At 37.8% G+C, this 21,801-nt stretch overlaps 1 protein-coding gene across 1 annotated transcript in view; it reads right to left on the reverse strand.

Moving 5' to 3' along the window:
- Window positions 1-21,801, reverse strand: part of DNAH3 (dynein axonemal heavy chain 3) — a 55,485-nt gene that overhangs the window by 19,029 nt on the left and 14,655 nt on the right. Inside the window, exons 16-43 of the mRNA XM_032703492.1 lie at window positions 21,044-21,228; window positions 19,598-19,721; window positions 18,895-19,048; window positions 17,000-17,144; window positions 16,510-16,721; window positions 16,197-16,288; window positions 15,676-15,790; window positions 14,998-15,114; window positions 14,636-14,815; window positions 13,854-13,990; window positions 12,976-13,177; window positions 12,027-12,119; window positions 11,617-11,727; window positions 10,850-10,964; window positions 10,265-10,463; window positions 9,153-9,261; window positions 8,720-8,833; window positions 7,422-7,598; window positions 7,064-7,155; window positions 6,438-6,657; window positions 5,491-5,625; window positions 4,153-4,264; window positions 3,370-3,611; window positions 2,662-2,762; window positions 2,478-2,583; window positions 1,667-1,796; window positions 947-1,183; window positions 448-551 (exon numbers count right to left, since the gene is read on the reverse strand). Coding sequence (XP_032559383.1) covers window positions 448-551; window positions 947-1,183; window positions 1,667-1,796; window positions 2,478-2,583; window positions 2,662-2,762; window positions 3,370-3,611; window positions 4,153-4,264; window positions 5,491-5,625; window positions 6,438-6,657; window positions 7,064-7,155; window positions 7,422-7,598; window positions 8,720-8,833; window positions 9,153-9,261; window positions 10,265-10,463; window positions 10,850-10,964; window positions 11,617-11,727; window positions 12,027-12,119; window positions 12,976-13,177; window positions 13,854-13,990; window positions 14,636-14,815; window positions 14,998-15,114; window positions 15,676-15,790; window positions 16,197-16,288; window positions 16,510-16,721; window positions 17,000-17,144; window positions 18,895-19,048; window positions 19,598-19,721; window positions 21,044-21,228 — 4,060 coding nt within the window. The remainder of the gene's footprint in view (window positions 1-447; window positions 552-946; window positions 1,184-1,666; window positions 1,797-2,477; window positions 2,584-2,661; window positions 2,763-3,369; window positions 3,612-4,152; window positions 4,265-5,490; window positions 5,626-6,437; window positions 6,658-7,063; window positions 7,156-7,421; window positions 7,599-8,719; window positions 8,834-9,152; window positions 9,262-10,264; window positions 10,464-10,849; window positions 10,965-11,616; window positions 11,728-12,026; window positions 12,120-12,975; window positions 13,178-13,853; window positions 13,991-14,635; window positions 14,816-14,997; window positions 15,115-15,675; window positions 15,791-16,196; window positions 16,289-16,509; window positions 16,722-16,999; window positions 17,145-18,894; window positions 19,049-19,597; window positions 19,722-21,043; window positions 21,229-21,801) is intronic.

A 21,801-nucleotide genomic window follows, 5' to 3' on the forward strand; every position in this document is an offset into this window, starting at 1 on the left:
AGTTCTGCTCCTCTACTCTCACTACTGCTCTCCATATCCCAAAGAAGCAGTAAGTCTCTTTCCTTGCTGTCTCTAAGTAACTCATACTATTATATCATGAGATCAACCACAGAAAACAAAAAAAGAAGGAATGGAAATTCAGGCTTTGGCTTTTTCCCCACCATCGTTTCCCCAGTGTCAGATGCTATTAGGAAACAAAGCAGAACCAAAATTTTAACCATCAGGCAACCTCAGGGCTCCACGTGCACCTGCAGTGCTGAACTTCCAGTATCAGTATTACCAGAATTGAGACATAGCTGTAAAAAGGAGCCTACAGAGATTAATGAAATGTTGCAGATCATTAAACAGCCTAATATAATAGGATCAGACCTTGCTAAGCTAGTTGATTATACCTCTAAATCATTTAGTCAAATAATTATTTTCTATTATAAAGATACTAATGTGAACCTTAGCCCCAGGGGAGATAACTTGCTCTTCTTTTGTGATGTACTCCGTCCACATGTGCCACTGCCCACTGCCATGCTTGTGAAAATAGAAGTCATAAACATTCCCTGTTAATTGAAAAACACAACATAGGAAAACTCACTGATTAAATAACAGAGTTCAGTTATTTTAGTGTGAGATGTCCAACACTGTGAGATAACAGAAGCTTTCTACTAAACAAGATAGACCCCCCTTTACCCCCCTCCTCAGCCCCCCACCGCCATTATCATCACCAAATTATTTTAGGTCAGATGCAGCTACACTGCTTGAGTACAACAGGAGGCATATGCTACTCCTGGTTAAAAGAGCCAGGAAAGAGCACCCAACTGTGCAGCCCAAGGCTTGGCAGATGGTGGCTCTGCTGCAGACTTAACATCTGCCAGGCACTCTATTCTCCCTTAAAGTGACAAGTTTTCTTAGTGCTTTTATAAAAGGTCAGGCAAGTACAGTTATGAAGAAGCACCTTTTTCTGGGAAGATATTGTTTTTGGTAAGCTTCACACTTTTAGGGCGTGGGTTTTCCTCATTCATTCCCATTAGCAAGTTGCGGTAAAACGAATCAAATTTTTTTCTGCTGTCTGCATCGATGATCCCACCAACTGTCCACACCAAAGCAAAAAGGAAAAGGCTCTGCAGCCACAAGGTGATTTGCTGACTAGACATGACTTCCTGCTCCTCTTCCTCAGATCCATGTATTTCATCTGAAACACATATTTTGGATTTTAGTTAAATGCCAGTAATAACCATAAATCCCAATGCAAAATACATTTTTGCAAAAGTATTCTGAGACAAAATTAGAGAATTGTCTTCAGTGGTACAAAGTCAATCTACAAAGTGAGGATCTTGTCTGTGTAAAATACTGTTTACAAATAAAAATAAAGTTAGAAGAAAAAATATTTACAAGAGGTACTAACTCTTTTCTTCCAATCCCAGCAAACAGCAAGCAAAACATATGGAATATCAGTTTTGTTATGACACCAGTTTCCAAATGTGAAAGCTCTGTATGCTGGTCAAAGAACTATTACTAATACTGATCATCGAGATCACTGAGTGTGTTCTATGAACTCAACAGTAAGGAATTCTTTTGGTATTTCCTTGCATCTGATAACCTGCATTTTATCACAGGATATGGCAGGGAAAAAAAGAAAAATTGAAATAAAAAGAAAAAGGTTCAGGGTACTTACCAAGCAGACAAGTATAGAGTTTCATCAAGCTGTAACTCAGATGAATAGAGGATGTTTGTACAATGGCTTTGCAACGATGGTGAATAAAATCTAAACAGGGCTGGACTAGCCACATAAACAAGTCATCGACCTACCAGGAGAAAAGGAGACGGATGTATAACAATTCAGGATTTGCCACATTTCCCATTGTCCCTCAATTCACTCTCAATTAAAAATAAGGCATCAGAAATTCTCCAGGTTGGCAGAGAAAAGATCAAGAAAGGACTTGTGTGAAGCAGTACTGAAATGTTTACAAAGTCACACCATCCTTACTCGATGGTGACAACAAGTTGTGTCTACCCAGTTACTAATCCAGACAGTAAAACAGAAGCTCAGCCCAGGGAGATCCCTGCTTTGCTTAGAAAACTGTCCACAAAGAGCTCTTCAAGTCTTGGTACTTCTTTTGATCGTAATTTCCTGCAAAACCTCAACAAGGGTCTTGTCAAATCACATGAATAAGCTTTCTACAGCTCCAATGCTAGTATTATTCCAATTCTTTTACTAGACTTTGATGCCAAGTAATAGGAATTTTAAATTTTGATTAAAAGCTGATTCTCACCAACACCTACTTTTATTTGCATTTACACTGAAGACATACAATACACAACGCAAAGAGCTCTCATTTATGCAAGCAATGAGGTGATAAAAGCTGGTAATGACAATAATAAAAAAGTTCTGACTCTGTATGCCTGCCTTCAAGTAGGCAAACTGTGAATGTCTCCTTACAGTCAATCTTCTAAACTAGACCCATGTGAAAAATGAAGTCTCGCACCAGCTCTCGGTGTTCTTCGTGCAGGTTTGGAGGCAGAGTTTTCAGGTAGGAATCCTTCAGTGGCTTCCAACCTAACTGTTGTGGGTCCATATAGATCATACCACACCTGGAAAGAACAAACATCTTTGATATAGGAATATATGTGCAAGGTGGGACAGTTCAAGCTGGGATGCTTTCGCATTACCTGCTGACAGTTGCTGGAGATGCCTGCTCTAAGTCCGCTGGTTCGAAGATTAAACTCATTTGTGAATTCATCTGAATTATTTCACCACTCATTAAGCATAGCTAGAAGAAGAGCATCACATAAACATGGTCTAGTCATGTCATTGCTGATCAACCCAGTCGAAGCAATGTCTGTCATAAAATCACTGAACATTCTACTTAGTGTCACTCCTCATTCAATCATTTGTATTCTCACAATACACAATATTTTCTGACCTTGTCTCAACTTTTCCATGTGTTACTGTCAGGCTTGCAGAGACACAGAGAACAATGCTCTATCTTTAAATAACTCTGCAAGAAAAAGCCATTATGACCCGTAGCTTTTTTAAAATTCATTTATTCACTAGGTAATTTAAGCAAGTTCAGTTTTCAGTCACAGAATTGAGTTCATGCATTTCAGTTTCCTAAAAGGGTCAATAAAAGAGCCTCACTGAGCAATCTCATTTCAATAAAGAAGGAGTAAGACAAGGCTTCTAGGGAGAAGTAACAGGTTTATACCATCTAATACCTTCCAAACCCACTCATACAATTAGGAAAATAAAGAAATGCTTTTAAGCACATCATCCTTTCCTGAGTCCCACGTGTCCTTTGACTAATGTAGTAACAATATTGCTACTACCAAAATAAAGTGTTTCTTCAAGGACTAGATTAAGAGCAAAAATTAGGCTACCTTTTTATTATCATCCAGCACAGTGTTCATGTTCTCTATCCAAACTGCATCCACTGGGCCATCAAAAATAATCCACTTGCGATCGTCTGTGGTAGAAGATGCTTGTTCCCTGAAGGCCTTTGCAAGAACTCCATCTGACCACTCGTGACTGACAGGATCAAAACTGCCATACAGCTGTCCCATGGTAATGGCTTTGGGATTAATAACTTTGTATTCAACAGCAAATTCATCCATGCATTTTGCTGTGTAAAAAGACAAACAGATGAGCTTGAGAATCTGATAGGTTAGCTTCACTCAACAACTGGAGTACAGAATAAGATGATTCCTGAGGATCCTACTTTAGCTGCTCAAGGCAAAATCCCCCAGACATCTGGCAGTAAATAAGAAATTCCATTACTTGTACAAGGGAAGTAAGAAGTCCTCTGTACAAAAACACATGAAAAAATGAAAAAGCAGAGCAGCATAGACTTCATATATTTATGGGAGCTTCTCACAATCTCCCTATCAGAGCTAGTTTTTTCAAGAGCATTATGCACAAATACAATGCATAACAAAATTCAGAAAAGCATAAACACATTAGTATGGCTTACTGTTCCAGTAGATGTAAACAAAAATACTTTTGGACAAATATACCAGCCAAAACCAGTCAAACAAATAGAAATTCTGCAATCAAAAAAGGAGAATATAGGACAATTAACAACCTGGGCATATCTCAGCAAAGGAAAAATATTAGCCATAGAATGAACTTAATTTAATGAGAATTTTGTGGCTGAACAATGTTACCTGCACACAAATCTGCCAGGGCTCCAGCCAGCACTTTGTATGAAGAGGTCTTCCCACTCATAGGATCTCCAACAATCATGAAACCATGGCGCACCAGCATCATTTCATAGACCTGTGTCAGGGACGAGAGATCGGCTCTTTAGCACAGCACAAAACAAGCATCATGAAACCAGAGGTCTCTCTTCTGCATTCAGATGGGACAGGACAAAATATCAGTCAAAGATCTGCACTCTGTTGGCTGGCCAAATCCTTAATTCCAATCAGAGGGCAGTCATATTTGCATGGCAATTCTCACAGATATAATTTAAAAAGTCATTGCCCCGCAACATCCTGCCTTTCTCCTTACTAAATGTTATCCCTCAGCTGTAACAACATCACTGTACAGGGCTTAGTGCACTAACCAGACACTGCAGATCACAGCCCAGCAAAAGCCTGAACTGGAAATCAATGGCTACCAATGAATCTGATACAAACAGATTGAAACTCCATCTCTGAGGATATGTCATGGGACTGGTCCCACAGAGGCTGACTTTGGACTGCAAGAGTAGTAACTTCTTCAGTCACCCCACAAGATCTTGTCTAAGCTCAAGTCAAAGCCTTGACAAAACACCTTCAAATAGACCTGTAATAAGAACCCCTAAGAAGATTCTTTTTTAATCTCAGGTTAAGGCTGATATTTTCTGGTTTAGCTTAAATTCCTAACCAATTAGTACTACCCCTATTTAAAAGAAAGATATAGCATGGTTTGCAAAGCAGCATAAGGCAAATCTGAACAAAAGCCATAAAGTCTGAACTGCTGTTGGAGAGGCCACTCATGACCTTGCCCCAGACCACACATTTTACCCTTCCATCACCCTGTCACTAGGCTGCACTACTCACAAGGAAAAAGAGTTAAAGGTCACCAATACTATATGGGAGAGAGTGGGAACACAGAGCTGTAGGTGAAGCATAAGCAAAGAGAGAAATTTCACCTCTTTCAAGACTTCTCAAGGACACTGTGAACAGAACTAGGAACAAGGCCTGACTCCCAGTCCAGTTCTGTTCACTAGGCTACACTGCCTTAGCCAGCAACAGATTCAGTTCAATTTTCTATCCTGAACCACAAGATCTACAATGTGGCTGCACACATGAGCTCTTTCACAGGCTGGTTAAATTACAGAATCATTATGAGCAAATCGGGCTTTTATTCCGTGATTTTCACTCAGCAAAAATACCCCATTTATAATATTCCATTAACTGATACTGGAAACTATTAGCTATTCATTCATGACACAGACAGGGAATGAAGAGTGTTTCTGCTCTCAAGCTTTTCTTCCCTAGAAGTATGAGAAAATAAACCTGAATAATTTTTCCAATAAACCATGGAACTGGTTGAAGATTCATCTTCTCAATATTTTTAGTTAGTGCCTTGATAAATAGGTCATAGTCTGGTGTAGGAAGAACCACTCCAGGAAACAGGTCAGATATGATACCCTGTCAAGGAAACACAAAATAGAACACAACTTAAACACAGGTTACAAAAAGGGAAAATTCCCAAAGCATAAAAATCTACAAGTAAAACAAGAGTCATACAGAAAACAGGAACTTGAAAGCAAATGTCCTCAGCTGGACAAAACTAACTTCCAGGCAAACTGCAGCCATGGAAGTTTTCTGTATGCATGAAACAGAAACCAGTGCCTGCATTTTTCATAAACACACTGATATTGTAAAAAGAAGTTTGTCCCCGAAAGTATTTCAGGATAAGGCTGTGAAAGTTGTTGAAAGAATTTCAGTGATTAAGCAGAAGGGTATATGTTGCAAAATATCAGAGCAGTGACTGTGTGTGCTTGTACCCTAGCTCTTAGTCTTTAATACTGATTGTTCTGTAGCTTAACATAGTCTTTATTTTCTATTAAAGCAGCATGCAAACAGAAACTTCATAATTTTTATTCTGACTTCAAATTTCTAATTGAGCTTAATTTAATTGTCGACATCTCTTTTGCAACACAAAGCCAGAATACAAACTTCAAAGAATGATTTCTACAAATGAAACAGCACAAGGTGACTTTCAGCAAGATATCTTCTAAAACATTCTATAGAATAATTTAAAAGGCACCACTGAAAGTTTGCTTCTCAAAATAATCCTAACAGAACCAAAGAGTTCATCCAGAGCAGTGGACTGAAAACTGACACTAATATGGCATCTTCTAGATGAAAATGTTCCAAATTAAGATAATGATCTGTTTCTCTAGGTTATTTAATAGATCTCATTAAAAAACCTCAAACACACTGGCCTGATAGGTTACCTGAAACAATGGCACGTCCTGTGACAAGAACTTGGCCAAATTAACATCCATCAAAGCCCGAAGTAACAACACACTTTCATTTTCAGTTGGGTACTTCAGCTTTAGGTTTCCTGCTGCTGTCAGGACAGATTTGACTGCACGCATCCCATAGTCATAGTGGTGCTGGGATGACAGCTGCTCCGAGCACAGACGGTACGTGGCAACAATTTTCTGGGCAAGACTGTGGATATTAAAATATAACATGTAAAATGAAAATATCTCACCATGCAAGGAAAATCCTTAACATACACAAAGTAACTGCAGTGATTATAAGACATATCAGCTGACAAGATGGCCCAAAACACCTGGGAAGCAAGACTATGCCAAGGTAGAAAATGTGTGTGCCATTTAGGAATTCTGTTTGATATTATGTTTCATTTTCCAAAAGATCCCGTGTAGAAGTGCATATCTGTCAACATGAGGTGGTGAATGGGAATTGATGATAAAGCAGAAGACTGAAAAGTACTTTCTGGAGATACAGAACACGGACAGCCTTCCAGAATGATATGCCTCAAACACACATATATGCTTATAGAGGAATGAGGTATATCAGACTCAACTGAGATGGAAAATTCAGCATGTCTTACCTCTTAGAGTCCAGAAATCCCATTGAATAAAGGGAAATTTCCCCAATCAAAGCATAATCTGGAACCATCATGGCAACTGTTCGGAACAGTGCCTGTAAGGAAAAAAGTAAGATATCACCTTTTGACTATGAAATATGGCAATAAATTGTGTCAGTTTTGTAAGAATATTCCAGACCACAGGGTGTCATGCTCAGCAGAAGAAGTAAGCAAGGGCACGTTCAGAGTGATGGTGCTCTTCTTCCCAAGTAACCATTACACACATCAGCGTATTATTCTATTGCTGACTTTTCTTATTACAACAGACTAGAAGTTGCAAATTCTGTTTAATTTCTACAAGAAATCAGGATTTCAGATTTACCTTCAGATTATCAGGCAACTCTGCCCGTCCAGCATACCCAGGATTCATCGTGATAAACACAGCACACGTAGGATTAAGAGAGAGCTCTGTCCCTTCAAAGATGAATTTTTTGAGTTTGCGAATAATAGCTTGCTGGATGCTAAGGATTTGTTGGGCAACTACAGATAATACTTCAACCTAATACAGACAGAACAGATTGGAAAACATAAGACACTTGGAGACAATACAAAATGGCTTTGTTTATATCTTTTGATGCCTATCTTTGCATTCCTCCAGGTGAAAATCATCCTGTGTCTGATAACTGAGCCTAAATATTAGCTGCCTATTGAAGGCATCCTCTGAAAGTTAGTGTCACCATTCTCTATTCAACCAACACAGACAGATCAACAGACGCTTCTAAAAGCCTCCACAGGGAAATGCCATGTGCCTGTGTAGACATCCAAGTTAGTTGGACAGGAACTCCCTCTGGAGGCCTCTAAAAGCACTTTCCCTTCAACTCAAATGACATAGTTTAGGCTCTTCAGAAAGACTGATTCATTCAGTGCCTCATATTGAGGGTAAGGAATGGGTAAGGCTGCCCAGTGTCAATCCTCAGTGTTTTAAAGTATCGGGGCAACAGAAAAGGAATGCTAACACTTGAATTCAGTAGAAAACAAGCTACAGCAGAAAAATGGAAAAATTAAGGAGTTAAGAATGCTAACACAAAATAGAATTTAATGAAATTTCCACATTTACTAGCATGTACTTAAATTGAACACCATCAAAATAACAACAAAACTTATCCAAAGTCATTAGTGACCAACTTAAACAAACCCAAAAAGATCGGAGCAAGATCAAGGAGGGATTTAGATGTGTCTGTTTACACTGCTAGTTAACCAGGTCACTCAGCTAGTGCCACTCAGCTAGTCACCACAAGAAGCCCTCCACTGGGATTTGTCTGTCCTGTGCTGAACACAGACAAATGCAACCCCACAGCTGTAGCTTGATTTCTCAAGAAGACAAGAACAGTTCTTTCCCAACAAATGAGTGTCACATACAAGAGAAAAAATGTACAGGAACAACATTTTTCAGCTAAATTAACCCAGAATAAAAGACTGCTGCAACACAGCACAGGTAGGCATGTGCTCCTAGAGCAGGCAGCTGAGTGCCTATTTCTGTGTCACTGATTATCAAAACAAAGAGGCTTCACCATAAGTAAAAGTAGAAAGTCAGCAATAATGCTGTCATGCCTAAATCTAAAACTTCTTGTGTCTTAAATTAAAGCTTTCTCCTTTTATTTGTCTGAGTTAGAACATTACCTCAATTCTATTGAACTCATCAAAGCAGGCCCATGCACCAGCTTGTGCCAGTCCCTTGAAGAATTTGCCCATTGCCTTGTAATCAAGACCATCAGAGCAATTAAAGACAACACACTACAAAAGAAACACACAGAGAACATTTCTCAGTATTAACATAAAGTCCACTACAAAATTCTTAGCATCTAAAATGGGAAGGGATTATAGTTGCTAATTTTGGATTACAAAACCAGGATGCCATATAGACACAGCCCTAAATGTTTGCTTCTTACCAACTATTTCTGTGAATATAGAATCACAGAATCATTAGGTTGGAAAAGACCTTTAAGATCTTCAAGTCCAATCATAAATGAACAGCTACAAAACAAGCAGTACTTCTTAAAGATGGCATTTCAAGAAATATCTACACAGCAAGAAAAAAAGGGGGTTTAAGTACCTGCTTAGCTAGTGCTTTTGCTAGATCTTTTGTTGTTTCTGTTTTGCCAGTTCCAGCAGGCCCTTCTGGAGCACCACCAAGATTTAATTTCAAGGCACCCATTAATGTCCTACATTATCAAGAACACAGGCATTAGAAATAGTAAGCTTTAGACTGTTTCTGAACATATTGATAAGTATTTTCCTATACAGGTTCCCTTGAAAACAATTTACTTTGCAGCTGACTTTGCAGCTTATCCTAAAAAAATCACTATTGTTCCCCTAAGTGATTCCCCATTGTGGATGCTTACATTTACCCACTTGGCCTGAAAAGAATGCCAAAGCTTTTATAACATCCACCTTGTACATCCTCAATTACACAAGAAAATGCACAGTGCCATGAGCAAAATGCCAGAGTCTGCAAAAATACACATTTTCCTCAAGTGGTACTTGAACTGGTAAGGCTGGCTTTATAAATTCAGCCAATCTTTAGAAATGAGTGAGAAAGCATAAAGGTTGTTTCAAAAACCTGGAAATGGCATTGCTCTCCAAGAGAGCTTCTAAAATGAGATCCCTGCTAACACTGCAGTGATCTGATTATTTACAAAACACTCATTCAAAGGCTTTGACCTGTGTCTCTAGGGCTCACCAGAAGTGAAATACCAAATGCCCTTGAATATTTCAACCTTGAGAATGAAGTGTTTTCATTTCAACCTCTTGCAAGCCAGTGGAGGAACAGGAAGCTAACTGCATTCAAACATCTGTGAAGGGCTCTGTAATTGCCTCATTTATCTTACAGGCAGGCACACCCAACCTGTGTGTCCTAATTCAGATAAATTAATTGACCAGTGCTACTGTGGAATTGCTTATAATTCCAGTACCATGAGCTGCCACCTCTTTTCAGAAGCACCTTCCTGGATACAACAGAAACAATTACACTACTGGTGTAGAAACCTACACATAGTAAATATTTTACCATATTTGGGCAAAAAAAAAATATATAAGATTTGCCTCCAAAATCTGCAGGAAAATCTTAGCTGCTGAGGTTCCTGCTATTATTAACTATAACAAATGAAAGTAAATACAGATCAATCCAAAAAATGAAAACATTATTCACAGACAACACAGCTTTACCTATAACATCGGTCTGTTAGTGGGGTTATAACCAGACGCTGGGAATTGCCCAGATACTCGTAACCATATTTCATTTCTGTTGTAATCATTCGCACTACTACATCGTTCCCTTCCCAGTAGTATCTCAGCTGAGAAATCCACTGGAAGTCATTCAGATCTTTGACTTTGTCTTCAACCAATTTTGCAACGACATCACGAGCTGCACAGTAAGAAACAGATTATTGGAAAAATGTAAATACTTCTACTGTGTTAGTTTACTTAAAACAACATATAAGTAGAAGTAATATTTACTCATACTTATCAACATCTAGAGTAGTAGGCTGACTTTCATTTTAGAAAGGAATTTGCACCTGTTTTGCATAGATAATCAGCTTAACTTGATCTAGATTCCAGTGCCTAAGTAGATGGGAGATCTTTGTGCAGTAGTGGGCAATCCCCATTTGCTCAGAGACACTGAGTAATAATTCTGTAAAGGTTGTTTTAAGTTAGAGAAAGCATTTTAGCTGCTTCTCTCACATAGTTCACCCAACTACCAATAGGAGCACTGCCCCAGATGGAACAGAAGTACCAGCAACTGCACATTACCGTGCACATCGATGACAATAAGAGCTCCAAGTGTCAGCCGGGCTCCACTGGACAGCTTCCCTCTCACTAACTCAACAATCTCCCTAATTTGTAGATTGCTCTTCTCCAGGAAATCCTGCCACAGAAACAGAACACAGGCATTAATGTCATGCTGTAGGTAGCAGGTCCTATGCTCCTTTGGATGCAGTCATTAGAGACAGCCTGTTCCAAGGAAACATAATAATGGAAGTCTGGGCTCTACACAAACATCTAAAATTCTCCTTTGTATACCAGCCTTTTATTTCACTGTGAACACTTCAAAAATCTTTATGGCCTGAAAGTAGTATAAACAGAAGTCTTATCTTTCTTCCTAATGGAAATAACAAAATCCTGCGACGGGAGAAGAACAGATTCTCCCCCTTACAAGACAGAAATGGGAGAATTGGACCAAGTCCATTAGCAACTTGGTTTGGTTGGCCCTACTTTAAGCAGGGGTTGGACTACATGTCCAGAGGTCACCAAACCTTTTGTTTGGTACTTTCATTTACACCTGTATCACTTGTAAATAAAGTAATAAAATTTGCTGCTGTGGGATTTCTCCTGATACACACCAGAGTAAATGGGAACAAACCCTTGCCAAGACACAATAAAAAAGGAAATAGAAAATAAAGCACACTGCATGAATAAATTGCAATATGTTGACTGAGGATCTTCTTTGCTCGAAGGAGCTTTTTACTAATCAATCAGAGTTCAGTACTTAGAAACAGAAAGTTAGAAGAAAATCTTACTGGTAAAGTTCCTTTGCTTATGGCCTCAGAGACTTCTTCTGTCCAGTAAATGGATGAAACACAAATAACCGCCTGCCCAGGCCACTGAAGTACCCACGTTTTACGAGGAACCTTAAACAAAAAGATTCATTCCAGAAGTCATATAAGCACATTAGATTATGGCACTGATAACAATTACTTTCCCCAAATGTCTTTTGTCTCATGCTGTAAATAAATGAGAATTAGCACAGAAGGCCTTAATACTTTTTCTTCAAGAACTTTAGATTAGAACTTCAGATTGGTACTACTGAACAAGAAGAGCGGGATTCCACTTAGCTTCAAACATGTTTCCCTGGTTAAGAATTTCAGCAACCTATTCATGTACATTTGCTTGTGAAATCTAATTTATACTATAGTTCAGAAATAGTTACCTCACTATATCCTTTTATGCCATCATGAAGAACTTGTCTTACACTGGCCAACATCATTTCCTCTACTTGAAAAAGCCATTTTTCTACCATGCCCTTCAAGATAAAAATATTAAAGTGTCAGTACACATTTCCTGATTATATTCCTCTTAAAGGACAAATTATTTGAAACGCATTAGGCTTAAATATGCTTCCTTCTGATCTGGGTGTCATTTATAAAAGGAATAAAGGTTGAAATTACCAAATTCTGACAGGCAATACTGCAGTTTACAATGTCTGAAGGCAGGTATATTAACCTAACTCTAAAGACAATCCAGCTAAAGAAGTAGCTGGATATGTTTCATATAAGCAAAACAAAAAAAAACCACATCACAGATTGCATGGTCAGCTGAGTTTGGGCATTTTAACCCAGGGCATGTTTTGCCCCACCTTTCAGCTCCTTCTGGTTACCATACAGCAATTCAGCAGTTCACCTTCATGTTGAGAACAGCAGAAGATACAAAGAGCCGAGATACTTTTCAAAACGTATAATGTTACTTTTTCTACTCAGATCCCTTTTGAATTAATGCCCTGTTTCTTCACTGCCAACCATTCATCATTTCCCTCATTTCTATTTCAGCCATGCTATGAAATGTTACATATGTACATAGAGAGCTTGAGTTTTTATATATGGGTATGCCTGTGTGTGTATCTCTTATCTATCTATCTACATCTTACAAGCAGTAGGTGCATAAAGCTGCAGAGAAGAGCCTAGAGCAATTTACTGCAAAATTGTTGTCTTACCCCTTCTTGTAGGAAAACCTTTTTATTCTAGAACACTAGTCCGCACTCTCACTCCCTAAACACCTTTCATGATATGACCCTAAACAGTTTAAACCTAATTCCCTCAAAAATGTGCACTTTACAGAGAGTATTAATTTAATTTCATATAGTAAAATTCAAAAAAAATTACATTTGCTTTCACTGGATAGATTTTATCTATGAAAGGAACAACTTCTTTCTCTGAACTAATCATGCCTACGATCTCCAGATCTTCTGTGAACTCCAGCTTAGCAATTCCTTCAAAACACTTCTTTAAATGTGGTTGCACTCGAAGGGGATCCTTTGTTTCAGACAGTATTTCAAGCAGCTCATCGTTAGACAGGAAGAAGAATCTGCCAGAAAAATACAATTTCCAATTATGAAAATTGTCATTAATAATCTATATGTGCAAGATAGATGGAATTGGTTTTATTGTTGCTTAACACTGTATCAGAGAGGAAATGGTTATATTAAATTGCTTTCCATAAGCGATTTTTAACATTATAAAACTCATCACATCTGTTTTTACAGAATTTCAATGTGACCACTCTTTTATGCAAAGGAAGAAACAAGGGTTCTCAAACTCACATGGGAAAGACCAGATAGCTCTATGCAGTCAATAAGCACCCTGCAAAAACACTGAGTCCTGCTCCTCATGATCATATACCACTTCTACATACCACACACCTCTAACTTAAGAGGGTAGGGCAGAGCCATAATTGCATATCAGCCATGGGAAGGCAGGAAGTTCCTTCAAAAATACCCTGTAAGAAATAATGCCCTTCTAATCACAAGTTTACACTGTGCTAGACAGATTTTGCCTCCCCATCCCAGCCACTCCTTGGCATTTCATAACTGGAGCTGAGGAAAATGAGTTATGTCTGGAGATAAGGATAGGTTTTCATTTTTTGCTGCACGTGACTTTTGTCCCACAGGTGTTTATAAAATGAGACTTTTCAGTTCAGTAGAAATGGTTTGCAAGAGCTTATGGCTTCTTGTTTCTAACTTAGGCCTGTTTAATTAATTTACCTCGGGAAAAATAATCTTTTTGACTCCAAGTAAGTATTCAGCCCCTTCTGAATGTCTTCTAAGAGAGTATTTGCTTCCTGAAGTCTGTCTAACATCTTGGGTTGTTCAGTTGCTACAAGTACCTTTGTGTCTTTCACCTTTGTAAAAACAAACACACAGCAGAAACTGCTAAAAATTGCAATAAGTTTGTACAATAAAATTATTATCATCAACCACATACATTGCAGGAGGCTAAAAAGCTAAATATTCTTCTCTGTAGGGTGCTTTTATGTTACTAAATATGTATTCATTATTCGACAGTTTCAGTTTTCAGACTGCCAGTTTTACAAACTTGAACTTTACAGACAGTAATGAAGGAAATATCAGGAATTAAAATCTTTGGCACTTCTTCCTGTGTCTTGAGCTTACTACATTGTTTTCCATTCACAAATAAGTTCTGTCAAACACAGCCACAGTACATGACAATTATTCTCTGTTCTTTCTATTTAGGTTGCATTTTTTCTTCCTGGTAACATTCTTCTTCAGAGGGTCCTATTTCAGAACAGGCTTCATCGTTCACAGTCTGAGCTGTTGGATAGGTCTCAACTTCTCTTTAATTATGCTGGTTATTTCAACACCTTTATCACACAACCCCACTCTCCCAGCAATTTTGACAAACACTTCAGCTCACACCAACATTAAGTATCTGCCTCTTACCCAACTTCTTATTTACAGGGAATTGAACAGGATGCCAAATTGCACTTACTTAATAAAAATACAGTTTATGAAATGTAAGCACTTACCACTTCTGCCATAATGTTTTTCCAGTATGAATCCACAATCCGAAATTTTCTGCCCTCCTCAGGCATTTGAGCTACAATGTCTTCTGAGCTAAAAATTGGTTCCAAATACAACCATGTTGCCTGACATTTTAGCCAGCTATCTAGAATATCTTGCATTAAACACAGCTTATCTTTCCAAGCCTACAATGAAAACATTAAATAGTTAAGCAAAATTACCTCAAGAATAAATCAAGGAATATGAATGTGTATTCTTAGAAACAGTTAAAAACTCTATAACGTCTTACCATGCCAAAACAGCTTAAAGCACTTAAGGAAAGCATATTCTGAGACATGTAAGCTCAATCAAACTGGCTTTTCCTTACCAAGCATTGAGCTTCTATTGGTTTGATGAAGGGAGAGCCACATACTGTCTGAGTCTTAACAATGTGATCATCCAGCAAAAGCTGGATTTCATCCACTGACGCCAGGATGTTGATGTCCTGTAAATACATCACATTTTGTTAAGGCAAAAGGCAGTCACTTTATTTCACCACTCTTCAACCTCCCACTCATTCAGCTTCCTGTCTGAGTTTTCCATCTCTATGATGGTTGAAGCAGCAAGGAATTGAGAAAGCCTGCCAATGTGGGAAGGGATCAAATGGTATCTCCTCTGTACATCTCTGTTTCAAAGGTCCAGAGATAGATTGTTTTATGAATAGGAAGCCAGTGCCTTCTGACTCCATCTTTTGCACTGGGATTCTTGTATGTTCTGGCCAAGTTAAAGCTTCACTACTAACCAGCTTTCCATACAACACTGGAAAAGTTCTCGAGCTTACAGATTTGTTAGGATGAGCATGTGAGATCATACGTTGTCCAGATACTAAGGCCCAAATAAAAGGATATTTATAGTAATGGAGAAATTTGCCCAGCTCTGAGGTATGACACAACTTTCCATCACGCCACAATGACTCAGCAGTAACCCTCCTCTAATATTTCTCAGTTGGTATTCAGAATCAAAGTAACTCTTTTCAGCTATGTATTCTGATTTGGTGTTTACTTACAGTATCCCTGTACTGCACCAAAACTAAATGCACATTGACCCACTCTGATTGCATCTTCTCTATTGACTTCTCTAAGGAATACTCCTTACTTGCAGCTGCTCCAACAGGTTCCAGTCTAAATTGAAATGAAACATATCTTTGAAAGTTTTTGTAACATAGCTGAGGAGCAAAAAAAAAGCAGTTGTAGGTAGAGTTGCATATCAGAATACCTTTAATAATAATTTGTTAATAAGATAGAATTTTACTTCAAGAAATATTTTTGAACTTTCAGGCTCACCAAGTCAGAGATATCAATATTAACTGCAAGACAAGTACAGACTGAAAATTCTGAATGAGCAAATTAAGTGGTTTAGGAATACAACTCTGTATTTTAATGCCTCTGTGCTACAAGTTCATAGCTTGATAAAATACAGCTGATTTTACAGCACATTCTAACAGTACACAAAACCCCAAAAGAACTAATATTTGGTATCTGACCTATGAAACACGTCTTAAAAATGAGACTAGAGTAAGCTTCTTACTGTTCAATATATTTTGAGAGTCCAAAGTCCAGTATGTTTCTAAGAGTAGTCTTTTCATCAGGTTTGATCTCACACCCTACAATTTCGCTAATCTGAAAATAAAGTAAGAAATAAAACAATTAACAAAATGCATTTTCGTAAAAGACTTCTCAAGCAGCAATCCATAAATGCTAAAGAAGTATTAGTGCAGCCCCCTAATTTGCTTTTCACCATAAGTTATTAACTCAAAGAAGCTCCTGCCTGTAGAATTATAAATTTCAAAACTGGACCTATTCTGTGACAGGATAAAAGATTTTGGAAGAGTTTGAAGTACCTGCTCCCAGTGTCTCTGCTTCATTCCACGATTGCAGGCAATTACCAGGATAGGAATATGCTGTTTAAATTTATCAAGTTTATATTTCATAGATTCTGCCAAACGTCTGGGCCCGGGCAGGTCTGGGAAGCTCTTACAGAGCTTGTACATAATCCTCCACATATTTCCAATTTCTTCAGTAATTTCATCTGCACTAAACTGCTGTAGAGTTCCTGAACACAACAGTATAAAAAAAGCACATCAGGCACATCAGCACAAGGGGATTTCTAGAGTGGTTTAATTACAGCTATTTATAGTCATTCTCCTTTAACTGCAAATCGTGTTACAAAAAAATTATCTTCATACAAAATCCCAGTCAGTAACTCTGTTTCACACTGCTTAAGAGCATTTATTTCTTCAAAATTATCTTCTCACGACTAATCAACCCTTCCAGCTTCTACTTAACTCACTGAAAATAACATGTTTCATCAAATGAACACCAAAGACTCACCATTCATCCACTCCTCAGATTTGGTATGGAAATTATATGCTGTTACCCAAAGTTGCTCAAAGGGTTCTTTCCTTGCAATTATACTTTGCAATAGAGGAAACTGACTCTTCTCTCGCCCAAGTAAATCTTCTTCTCTAGTAATATCCTTCAAGGGGGAAAAAAGTGTATTATTTCTATCAAAAATCCCTACTGTGGTTTAAACTTTTAAACAGGTAATACAATTATTTTACACGTCTTAAAGCCAGACAGATCTCTAGATATAGGCCTGTGGATTTTAGGGACATAAGGTAACTGTTCTTGAAAATTCCCCTAGTTATTTCATGGAATTACAGAGGTCTTTTCCAGCCTAAACAATTCTAAGATCATCAAGTCCAACTGTTAACCTGGCATTTGTTGGTATCTTTTACTGCTCAAATAATTTAAAAAATCTATACCCATTTTAGAATAAGATAATGTACCTTGGCATTCAGTGAAACCAAGGCTCAGAAGTTTCCAATCCACTTTGAAATCTGCATGTAAGCTCTTCAGTCAAAGAGGTTTACAGGAATTTTGTTTAACTTGAGATTGTTATTTTTTTTCTTTTACAGAAACATCTGGGAGCTCCAACCAAAACATGTATTAATTTCTGTGCTTATTCATGATAAGATATTGTTTTTGTCCAAAAGATTTTATAGTATAAACCAATGTGCAAAGAATTAGATTTTAAAAAAAAGAGTATTGCCTCCTTCATTTTACAGGTGGGAGGTGAAGCACAGAGAAATGCTGCCTGAAATGCAGACACTGAATTCAGATTGAGTCCCCAGTCTGTGCTGTTATAATGCCAATGGATCTTCCATAAAACTTGTAGTAATTCAATGAGAGATATAGGCAGAAAAATATAAAGATCCACATTCCAAGATAATATTTAAATTCATGTATTCACTAAGCTAATTGTCATGTCATTTGAATTGTGTGGATATACCTCTCACTGTGATCATGTATTAAGAAACTTACACTTAATTACTTGTTCTGATCTACCTATAACAGGATATCAGTGCTGTTAACTAATTAAATATACTAGATGCCTTTAAATCAGATTAATAGTATTGATATGTGGGACTAGCATTTTATCTAAATTCCAAGCTCATTTAATTGGTTCCATTTTCTCTTTTGAGTGGGACTTAATTAAAATCTTGACCCTTAAGCTTCCACATATGCAGAAATCCCATTGTCTCTCTGTGATTTAGAAGATTAATTAAGCCTCACAATGCCTGTGAGATCTCTCAAAGACAACCCTCCTCATTTCCCACTGGAGTCACAGCTAAGACAAACTGTTAAACCTAGAATGACACAGTACACTGGATGGAGAGCCCTGAGTAGAAGTTAGGAATTTTGGTCTTCAGTTTCCTTCTAGAAATTCCCTTTATGTGATATGATATATATTTAATGCCTATCAGCATTAAATGACAATTATACAAACAGCTGAAAAACATTTGGGTTTAATTAGAAAACAAGCAGAGGGACTGAAAACTCAGTTCCACTGCACAAATCATGGTTCAGGGAAAATGCCACCTCCCTAACATTCTGCCTCTGCCAACTCTGCCAGAATTCTGTTTTCCATGGATAGCATCTTGTTACTACTGACTGCTTGGAAACACTGAAGTTCAGTATTTAAATTTTAAAAACTCCCTAAAATTTTTTTCCCTAAATATATGCTCTTCAACTCAGTAGTTGGGACAACTCAGCACACAGAGACAAGAAGATATTTGCCACTCCTTCGTGAATTTGGAAATTTTAAAGACATCCTGACAATATATGGCCAGAACCTTGGAAGACAAAAAATCAGAGGCAGGAACCAAGATTTTGCTCATCCAGCACATTGCAACCCATTCCACACTTGACTAATAAGGACTAACCTCAAATTCTATTAATGCATTTTCTAGATTCTTATTTAACTCCTCAAAATGCCGAGCGCTGTTCTTCATGTCTTCTACGGTCATGACATCCCGCTTTTTGTAGCTGTCTAGTTCTTTATTATAACCTTGAAGAGTTTTCTCAAACTGAGAACACCTGAGGTAAAGATAGTTAAGGTAATATGATGGTTTCATTCCTTTTCAGGTTTCAATTATTTTATTAATTTTAACAGGCACTGTCAAATGAAATCTGAGTAAACACAGGGGCCAGTGAAAACCCACTGATCACTTGCATCAATACTATGCAGTTCACAGGATTAGAATTCTAGGCTCATTTTCAAACCTAACAGTTGATTTACTTTACTTACCTTTGCTGCCTTTACTACCTGGAGAAAATAAAGGAAGAGTGAAAAGAATGTAACAAAACTATGTGTAATGCTGTACTAATCAATATGACAACAAAAAATTATGAATGTTCTGGATCAATCCTCCATTCCTCCTTTCTATTTAAGCATAGCAATACTCTAATCTACTCTCATCAACAGTATTTTTCTGAAATCTCCATAATACTGTAAACTAGGTTTCTTCCTTACTTTCTCAGCCCCCTTCTAAGTTTTCCCTCTTTAATATTATCTCCTTTCTACCGATAATGAGATTTTTCTTGTCTAAAAATACCCAGTGAAAAAAAAATTACTCAGCATCATACCTTTCAATCAACAGCATCTCCACATGATCCCTCCTTTTAGTCGACAGCTCTTTACTCTCGTCAAATATTTTCTGAATCTGATCAGGCCAATGGAAAACTGCACTATTCAGATTTATGTCATCATCTAAAATAAAAAGCGCATAAACATCTTTAAGAAACTGCCTTTTAACCAATGATCCAGGAGAATGGCTATCATATAACAGAATGCCTACTAGTAAGCAAAATAGCTAAAACTATGTTTAGGAATAAGCTAAGAAACTGGTGGCTAGACTATCTTCACTGCAAAGAAAACTGTTCCCTAAAACAAGTTAGATTAATAGCAAAACTGTAAAATCAAGTTAAGAATGTGAAATTCTCTAAATAAGACCTTAGCTAGGCAGAGACAATTAGTAAGAGCAGCTATTCTAGAATATCAATCCCATTCCACTACACACAGACACAGACCACTCCTAACTATATATATATTATACCTACATTAGATGGATAAAGGTTTAAACTATTTCTAGTCCACAATCTGTAAATGCTGAATTATTCACAAAAGCTGGAGCATAACAACTACAATGACCAGACATCTCCATCTTCCTATTTATCTGTTTGTTCAGTGCACTTAGCTCATTTTAACATGTTTATAAACCCAGCTACAAAAAATATGTAATTGTGAAATACTGTAATTACAAACACTCCAGTCCAAAATGTAACAGAAAAATGTCCTGGCTTCCACAGGCATCCTAATTTTTATCATAAAGTCAATGAACATGGCATATCCTAGTTATTTCTATCATTGTCTGATCCAAGAGTGTTTTCTGCTTAAGGACAAGGTATCATCCTGATGCATACTAATATGGGTATGCATTCATAGAACTGCTCTTCCCTTTTATGTTCAGCAAGTAACAGACAGCATCTGTGAATGGCACATTTTTCATCTGAATAACAGTGCAAACTAAAAGCAACTTCTACAGATGTTTCTTCTGTCTTAAAGTATATTTATTACTCAAGAGTAGCAAACCATCACAGCAAGCCAACAAAAGGCCTGCTCTGAGCTAATCCTCAACCACAGAGATGCAAGTTCTCACACCTCCCATATGCTGTCAATAGAGCCTTCAGGCACAAGGCTTCTTAGATGACTTTTCTCTGAAGAATTTCTACTTAATAACATAGAAGTGTGACATCATTTGGCCAGATTACACGACATTAATTTGATAATACCCAAAACACTCTCTAAAACACATGGAAAAGCCCTGTCTGTGCTGGGTGCTGTTTCTCTACCATTCCTTCCTTACAGTACTGGTACATTTTGGCCTCTATTGAATTCTTTTTATTTCCTTTCTGTCTCTTTTGGAACTTTCCATTAGCATTCTACAAGATGTAACATTTGGGCATGCAGAGTCCAGTATCTACACATAAAATTTTCATATGGAAATTTTATATTCTGTAGTTGAGACATACGAGAAAGATCAGCATAGTCCATGAGGACTTGGAGTCTGCGTGTTGCTTTGACGAGGTCCTTTTTCAGTTTAACAACAGTAACTTCACTGGATTTCTTTAAGAATGCATCATATTCCACCAGCTGTTCAGTGTTCTGAGGCACCTCGTTCATTTTCTTTGCAATGAAGTTAAAATCATCACAAATTCTACAACAAAAAGTAAAAAAGACAGATAACTGGGACTGTAAGTGAAAAGAGATGTAAGATCTTGTAAATTCATTTTGTCTTTGAAACAAAAATATTAAATTTCTTCATAAATTAAACTCTCTTCTCCCATGAGTTCTAGCCAAAGCTCCCTGTTCAGCCAGGCTGGCCTTCTCCATCTTCATGTTCTGGCACATGAGGATGGGCTGCTCCTGTATCTGTAAGATTTTCTTCCTAAAGCATGTCCCTCCTTCCTGGACTCCTCTCCCCTTCAGGACTGACTCCTGTGGGACTCTATCAACCAGTGTCCTGAACAGGCCAAAGTCTGCCCTCCAGAAGTCCAAGGCAGCAGTTCTGCTGACCCCATTCCTCAGTTCTCCAAGACCCAAAACCTGTATCACCGTGCCCAAGCCAGCCTTCAACCACCCCATCACCCACAATGTCCTTCTCTGTTTGCAAACAGCAGGTCCAGCATCACCCCTGGCTGGCTCCCTCACCAGTTGAGCCAGGAAGTTACCTTCCATACATCCTAAGTTAGACATTTATTTTCAACTATTTCTGTTCCTGTTAATTTTA

The sequence above is a fragment of the Chiroxiphia lanceolata genome, chromosome 16, assembly GCF_009829145.1.
Source record: "Chiroxiphia lanceolata isolate bChiLan1 chromosome 16, bChiLan1.pri, whole genome shotgun sequence".
NCBI lineage: Eukaryota > Metazoa > Chordata > Aves > Passeriformes > Pipridae > Chiroxiphia > Chiroxiphia lanceolata.